Genomic DNA, 8,511 nt, shown 5'->3' on the forward strand with positions numbered 1-8,511 from the left:
GGTATTCTTTGAGGTTGCTATGAGAAGACCTGCCCATTAACATATCCTGGTAGGAGGGCTCAACCAGTTTGGTGGAACAAAGATTTGGACAAACTTAGGAAGAACAGTAGGAAAATATATAACAAGGCTAGTAAATCTAAACTCAGTACCGATTGGGATCTTTACAAGTACAAGAGTGAGATTAGGAAGGCCAAAAGAAACTCATGGATAAACTTTAGCGAGGCCGTAGAGGAGGTTAGTGCAGCAGCGAGGTTCCGCAAGGTGATCTCAAAGGACCCCAAACCCATTGGGAGCATTATGCTAAACGACGGTACCTGGACTAACTCCGCTTCGGAGACTCTTGACCTGTTAACAGAGATCCATTTCCCAGGGTGTGAGGATGCCAATCCGGGCCCGCATAGGGTGGCTTTGAGCAGGACTTACACCTTGGAGGATTCGGTCCTTGTTGACGAGGTAATAAGTGATCACAGAGTTTCATGGGCGATTAGTACTTTTCAGCCCTACAAGTCTCCTGGACCTGATGGTATAATTCCAGCGATGCTTCAGAATGCACCGACTAGTTTGGTTACCATACTGCGAAGGATCTTTAGGGCCTGCATTCTACTTTCGCACATACCGGCACTATGGAAAGAGGTAACTGTGACCTACATTCCCAAAGCAGGGAAGCCAAATCATTCGTTACCTAAGGACTATAGGCCGATAAGCCTTTCTTCCTTTCTTCTAAAAACTTTGTAAAGGTTACTAGACTTGGAAATTAGATCATACATGAATGATGACATCATAAGCAGTTCACAACATGCTTATACCAAAGGGAAATCGACAGAAACAGCGCTGCATAACGTTGTGAGTTGTATAGAAAAGAATTTGGATGGTTCGAGTTCCACCCTAGCTGCCTTCCTAGATATCGAAGGTGCCTTTAATAATGTGAAACTCGAATCCATTCATTCTGCTCTAGAGTCACTTGGTGTCCCCTCTATCCTTACTAATTGGATTGATAGCATGCTGGAAAGTAGGCTTATAAATTCAAGTATTGGGAAGAGTTCCGTCAGGAAGTCAGTCACCAGAGGCACTCCACAGGGGGGAGTTCTATCTCCCCTACTTTGGCTTCTGGTGGTTAACGGAATACTTAAGGAATTTGAAAGACTAGGAACTCGGGTAGTTGCATATGCAGACGATGTAGTAATCCTAATAAGTGGGAAATATTTATCTACGCTGTCTGAACTTATGCAAGGTGCTCTGGTCAAACTCTCACGCTGGGCATACAACAATGGTCTTGGTGTGAACCCGGCAAAGACAGAGTTGGTACTATTCACCAAGAAGAGGAAAATAAATGAATTCACATCACCCATGGTAGATGGGGTGCAACTGACCCTCTCTACTGAGGCGAAATACCTGGGGGTGATCCTCGACCATCGATTAAAATGGAAAAGGAACACGGTGGAGCGCACTAAGAGGGGTCTAATTGCACCTTATTCTTGCAAGAACTCTATAGGTAAGAGCTGGGGCTTAAGGCCACATGTAATACATTGGCTGTATAGGGCAGTGGTCTGCCCCATTCTGACCTATGGATGTCTCGTCTGGTGGCAAAGCAGCTTATGTACCCAGGCCTTAAAGGCCTGCGTACATAAGCTACCTCGCCTGCTTACCTTGCTTGCTTCTGATAAAAGAATAAAAAAGAAAAGGGCAACCCAGTCCGAAATATGCTCGGCCTTCTTTATTCTTTTATTTTTATTATGTCAGAAATGGAGTAGGAAAGCAAGGCAACCAAGCGAGGCAGCTTATGTACGCAGGCCTTAAAGGCGAGTTTCACACTACGAGGCTTGGCTGACTGAATTTCTCGTACGACTGGCGTCCATACATATAATTATCCAACGTTTCAAACCTGGCCTGAGGGTTGTGTGGTCAATGTCCTCAAACAGCGTGGAGTGCTTGACAGTACCAAGGCTTTTGATAAGTCGAGCGCCACCATCACTGTATTATCGCACGGCTTGCTCTGGTTGAGTCCTTGGACTTGTGCTGTGGTGCTTACTGACAAAACTGAAATCGGTTTATACAATTCACCCTAGCTATCATCCTTGTATGTAGGGACACCACCCTGCCTATTTTCCAGACTTCGAGAACGATGTGGGTGACTAGCGACAGGTTGAGAGCTTTGGTGAGATACTCGACTCCTGGCTCATCCAGCTGTTTAGCGTTCCTGACATTCGATTGTGAAGGTTACTCCACGGGAGGAAGACATTTTATACATCTTCCTTCGTCCTGTGCTCGACAACTGTCGATTAAAATAATTGTCGCACATCGTCGGATCGGCCAACCTACGAACCTTCTTTCCATGGTTCGATAGTGACTTAACAGTTGCTGGGAAATTTGGTCTCACTTCGGATCGAATACCAGCAAATATGGCGGCAGTTATGATGTCTCGGAACGTTTTCTGTGCTACCCGAACATCAGAAGCGTTGGGCAGATTTCTGAAGCAGTGATTAGTGAACTCCTTGGAACTAGGTCAATTAGCTTTCCCATGATTGATGAAAGTGCGACGTTCAGAGGTGATGAAATCGGGCGGTCTGTTGATGGAGACAAATATAGGGAAATGGTCTGATCAAAGAAAAACGACGGGTTGCCAGGTGACGTCATTTGTCTGACGTAGAGCAACCAATCTCCGCGCTATACCCCTCTGGTCGTTTCCAAAGACCGAATGCCATTACTCATGATGAGCTAGACCAGCGGGCGGGATGTATATGTTCAGCAACTTTATCTCCGCAGTTCCACACCTGAATGCTGTCCCCACACATTCCATGTACGGGTCATTAGAGCCAGGCCCAAGCGATATAGGTCTGTATTGAACAGACTGGTGCAATAGGAAAGCTTCCTCCCTCACCTCCACTTCTGGTACAATCCTCAGTACGTTGTGACTTTGTAGGCGCTCCTGTTGCAAACAAGAAGACACCAACTACTAGTTAGATTGAGATAGATACTCGACCTTCCCATCAAACGTAGATCCCATTGCCCTTTGCCAAGCACCTATTGAAGCTTGCCTAAGGTACATAACTAGTGAATGCGCCTTCTATCTACTTCCAGCACAACCATCGATCAACAACACCGCATTAATCTGGAATTTTCTTCTTCTTTATCTTTTAGCCCAACAAGAAATATCCCCAAAACTTTCATCATCGCTACCTCATCCCATTCTTCAACTTCAATTCATCAAGCTATAACTCATCATCTTTAACTTATCCAACACAAAGGATCAACGGTCTCCGAGTGAAGCAGTCATCTACACTATTAGATGACTGTGCATCCTTAAACCAAACGTAACCTAATGTTGTGTTTCCCTAGTTAAATATATCTATTAAAATAAATAAAAATACTCAATGTGTTCACATTTATTTCATGTCTCTTTAATGCTTATATAAAACAACGAAAAGGAAATTCAATTCAATTTTAACTCAAAAATGAAGCAGTTCAATATATTTTACACACTAAGCTTAATTTCTAATTTATAACAAAAGATTCCTATTATAATAGGTAATTCAAATTATCGGCATTAACATTAAATGATAAGTCTTTTTAATACGTACATTACGCGTATATTTCTAAACAAGTCGAATGCCTAAAATGGCATGTTTCTAATATTTATATAAATTCGTTATATTCAATTCAAACAATTTCACAGCTTTTTACAGAACTTCTTTACAAATGTCTAATGAGGTATATATATGTATTGAAGATGTATTTTTATTAATCATTGTTAAAAACTTAAATTGTTAAATCCATTGACTTCTTCGGATTGTACTTCTCATAAAGATCTTCCATTAGATCTCGAAATAGTGTGGGATTTATATTTCGGCTAACCTTGAATAATACAAACCAATCGCCAAAAGAAAAATCGCTTATGACACTTCTAAGACACGAACGTGGCATAAAATGGGCTCTAGAATAAAGTAGTTGTGCACGAAATGCCGGATTGTATAACATTACGAAGCGATAGATTAAATTGACACCGGCCATTACACACATTATCATAAACCAACACCACAGAAATGCAAAGACTTTTTCATTTAATATATTCAAGGGCAAAATACAAAGAATGTCCCACGAGTTCATAGATCCAGATGGACCGTACGTCTTAAAGTGACATTTGGCTATTTTCGGAAATACTTGAGTGGTCACTGCATTCCAACGGTCCCAGTTGTACTGCGGTATGGCTGCCAGAGCTTGTATATATTTTCCCCAAAAACCATTGAGGAAAATATCCAAGAACACCATATTCACTACACCGATAATAAAGTTCAATGTCTCACAAAATATATATCGTGCTACATAACAGAAATGAACATCTTTATAGTCTGAAGTAAAGTATTTGACCAGCATTTTCTTTTTCGACTTATAAACATCTTCTGGTATTATTGCATTTCCTGGAAAACATGAAAATAATGATGCAGTTTAGAAAAACAATTTTTTGCGGTAAATACCATTATACTGACCTATGTCCGAACATAATTCCTTTAATCGTTGACCTTCCCATACTTTCCATAAAAATGATGGAAAGTAAAATATCAATGATTGCAGCAGTAACACCATAATTATCCATTGATAATAGCGTAGATATAACCGTTCAGTTTCACCGGCTTCCTCAGGACCAACACCTTAAAATAGAAACAAAAATCGAAAAAAATAATATGCATAAATAGATACGAACAAAATTGTCTTTAAAAATTTAGGTGTCGATTATGCATTGCCACTAAACTTGTTGTCAATTGCCACCGCGACTGAGATGAAATGTTGTATTATTGATGTCAACCCAACTGGGTGGTCGATAAACGTGTTATCGATCAGTGTTTTTTCAAACTTGTGAACTCTATATTCAATCCAAAACACACAACTCACAAAAAAAGAAACTTTTAAAATGACAAGTTCAGTGGAATTATTTTTTTGATGATGAAAAAATGTACAGGACATTGCATCTATTAGAAGAAATTTGAGGGACAAATAGAATCCATTTTAATTGCCATCTGCAGTGTAAGTTGATGCTCGTGTTGGAAAGATCTGTGTAATCAGTAAATTATTTTAAGTTAAATGACTTTTAAAAGTGTGCGCTGTGTTGAGATTTTTTGCGGAGGGACGTTTTCAACAGTCCCATGGCAATGAATACAACAATTGCATGGTTCAATCTACATTGTCGAACGTATTGAACGAAGTTGTCCATTTGATAGAGGATCGTTTTGAAGTAGACGGATTAAGAAAAAAGACAAAATAAAAATCATTTTTATTCAAAAACTAAATTTCCTGGTGTAGTCGGCTGTATAGATGGAATAGATGGAACTCATGTGCACATTGAATTGGCACTCAATTTATCAATTCATATTTCAAACTGTTGTTTTCCCAATATGTTTGATACACAAAATTAATTAAAGATGCAATGAATCAACAATTGTTAAGAAATTGTTTATTTTCCTTTCTAATTTACTTCTTGTTTCTTCTTCACTGCAACTGAAAATAGGTGGTTGCTGAAAAATTGCCGCTTCGTCAACTGAGGTTCGCAACTTCTGTTGAAAGTTGCCATACATAAAGTAATTTTGGCAACTACCAACGTCACTCAACGATAATTGCTATCGATAATCGACCCCTTAAATTTTTCCAAATAGCTGATCTACGGCCCGGGATTTAGGACTTCCTCCTATGGATAGGTGCAAATCTAGGGAACGGAAACAAACGTTTATTTTAAATTATTAATTTTTCTCTAATTAGCCGGCCTTCGGCTACATATTTTTGGAACTTTAAAGGCTTATATCTCGGGAAGCATGGACTTCCAAGAGGTGGTATATATATTTTTGTGTTCAGGACAACGAGACCTACCTGTGGTAAAAATTTCAAAAAGTCGGGAGTGCGCGTGTGCGCGCGTAAATTGAAATTTTTTCTAAATAGCCGTCCTTCGGCCGGGGATTTAGGACTTTCTCCTATGGACAGGTGCAAATTTTGGGCACGGGAACAACATATCATTAAGTAGTCGGGCTTTAACAAGGGAATTTTCGGAACTTCACAGGCCCATATCTCGTGAAGTGTGGACTTCCCAAAACATATTGTATATATTGTCGTGATCAGGAGAGCGAGACCTACCCGTAAGCGAGTCAGCTCAACTTATGCCGACCAGATCGTTTGATTCACTCTAAAGTTATCTTACGCTCCAGACAGACAGATGAGCCGAGTTAGCCTAATTTGACTCCAAACTGTCAACAATACCAAGAAAGGGAACATTCCTAGTCTAGCGGTTAACCGGTTATTTCAACCAAAAGTCTGGGTAAAAACCGGGTTTTCTGAACAGATATGGGTTTCAAATGAAAGCTTAAGAAAAATTCATTAGTACCCTACGGATATTACACTGGGATTTTTCCTTTACCATTGTAGTTTATTTTGCCATTATGAAAATCAAATTTAATACTGTTATCATTTACACCAGGAAAAAGCCAATATTCCTTAATTTTACATACCTGCCGCAATCCGACGTCCCAAATCTATTTTATCAGGATCAGTTTTATTCAAATTGGACTCAATAAGCCATTGTTTATAGCCCTTATCCCAATATTCTAATATGAATGTTCCCATTGTCCAGCAATAAGAATTTACATAATTTATATTTTGCATATCACTTATACAGAAAATGGGATCACCGAAATACTGCTTGGCCGACAGGAGAAAGGTACATGTCAGTAGTATAACCACAGTGCATTTGGAGTGGAGCGTGAAGATAACATCGTAGATTCGAACCGACTTAAATTGCAAATACTTTGACAAAGGCTTGACCACATCATACATTGTGCTCCTGTGCGATTGTGAAAGTTCTTCAAGGATTTGATTAATCTCGCTCCAAATTTTTGTCTTTGAATATGATTGCGAACAATCTGCTGCTTCAGGAATGCAAATACTAACGTGCTAGAGTTTATTTTACAAAAACAAATTGAAAAATAACGGTACAACACATTGTTTTTTCCTTTCGTTGACAGTTCATTCATTGTGCTTTTCCTATTACTTTGGCGGAATAATGTGACCAGTGGCAAAATATGACAGAGTTTACACTGGAACACATATGGTCTGTTCCTTTACCTATATGTGGTCTGTTCCTTTTAAAAATGGTAATAGTACGTTTAGACTTATAAATCCACTCGATTTCAAATGTCAATTCCATAGTATATACGTCAAATAAATCGTAGTTCTAAATCCACTGAATTTTATTTGAGGTATATTGTATGGGATAGACAGTTTAAATCGTAGTATAATTTTATAGTCTAACAGGCGTTTAACAGTGGCAAAAAATTGTAAAAGTGGTGAACTGGGGCTCAATTCTGTTTCTATGAAAATGTGAAATGAAAAATGTTATAAAGAAAATATGTAAATGTCAAAAGAAGAAAATAAGTCCGTGGGCTCAATTCTGTTTCTATGAAAATGTGAAATGAAAACTATTATAATGAAAATAAATGGCAAATGAAGAAAATTATAAAGAAAATATTTTTCATTTCAAATTTTCATAGAACAAGAATCCAGCCCCATATTTACATTAGGCAATTTTCCTTGCGGCAATTGTCGGTTTGAAGGAGAGGTGAGTCATATGGTAACCCTTTGCCTCTCAACACCCTCTCTCATCGACAAAGTGACAATTGCCGCTAGCTCATTTAGACTAGCCATAAATCCTCGACTGGATTTAATAAATCCAGTACAAATCTCATTGCATTTAGATATACATTTTGGAGGATTTAAATGGCAGTCAGCTGATTTTTGTTCATAGCACAATTACCAAGGTAGATGCATCAGCCCATCTGAACGAATGTGAAACGTCAAAAGAATTTTTTGTGAATTGAATTCGTCTCAAAAAACATACGTCAAATTACAAATGTATTGTTTAATACTGAAAATGTTAGCACATTATGCTATTAATGCTAACTAAAGAGCAAATAAGTCCCGGTCCACACTAGAGTGGTTTCATTGAAAAAATTGCATGAAATTATGCGTCTCCATAGTAGAGTAAAATCATAAAATTGCTCTAAAATTTCATGAAATTTTTTAATGAAATTCTCGCTAGTGTGGACCGGGACTAAAGAATTATTTTATCGCAGTTTGCCCATCTAAAATAAATAAACAAATTATTTTATCGTTTAGACATCATAAATATTAGTCTTGGTTGATTAAAGTCAACTTTGTATATCAAAACTAATTTAGTTTTTCCGCCTTGTTTACAAATTTTTACATTTTAAATTATTTTTAGTGTATCAATTCACCGATGCATCTTGTGACAGCTTGCAACTTTTTGTATTTTCTAGCAACATGTTGCAAAAAACAGAGTTGTATACGAGGATTTATGCCAGATTTAAAACAAATCCACTCAATAGGAGGATTTATTTTTGTATGGGAAATCTGGTAGATTTTGGCTGGATTTAGCAAATAAAACCTGATAATGCGCTAAATCCGGCTAATGGTGTCATATCTAAATGGCATATAATGTAAATATGGACTTATAAA

General features: G+C 38.2%; 1 protein-coding gene across 1 annotated transcript; it reads right to left on the reverse strand.

Annotated features, from left to right (window-relative positions):
• Nucleotides 1–3,370: 3,370 nt before the first annotated feature.
• On the reverse strand, nt 3,371–6,941 carry zpg (zero population growth). Its single transcript, XM_073981906.1, has 3 exons — nt 6,489–6,941; nt 4,485–4,646; nt 3,371–4,415 (listed from the first exon to the last, which is right to left on the reverse strand). Exons 1-3 carry the CDS (start codon nt 6,811–6,813, stop codon nt 3,757–3,759), a joined length of 1,146 nt encoding a protein of 381 aa, XP_073838007.1. The 5' UTR covers nt 6,814–6,941; the 3' UTR covers nt 3,371–3,756.
• Nucleotides 6,942–8,511: the final 1,570 nt, after the last annotated feature.

Source organism: Musca autumnalis, unplaced genomic scaffold (genome assembly GCF_047663935.1).
Source record: "Musca autumnalis isolate F117 unplaced genomic scaffold, ASM4766393v1 scaffold_4, whole genome shotgun sequence".
NCBI lineage: Eukaryota > Metazoa > Arthropoda > Insecta > Diptera > Muscidae > Musca > Musca autumnalis.

What these genes read in the sequence shown, in the direction of transcription:
- zpg (XM_073981906.1), bottom strand. Translation starts at nt 6,813, where the DNA reads ATGTATGATGTGGTCAAGCCTTTGTCAAAGTATTTGCAATTTAAGTCG. An exon ending in GGGACGTCGGATTGCGGCAG is followed by an intron (nt 4,647 to 6,488) that starts GTATGTAAAATT and finishes TTCTATTTTAAG; the next exon opens with GTGTTGGTCCTGAGGAAGCC. An exon ending in GGAATTATGTTCGGACATAG is followed by an intron (nt 4,416 to 4,484) that starts GTCAGTATAATG and finishes CATGTTTTCCAG; the next exon opens with GAAATGCAATAATACCAGAA.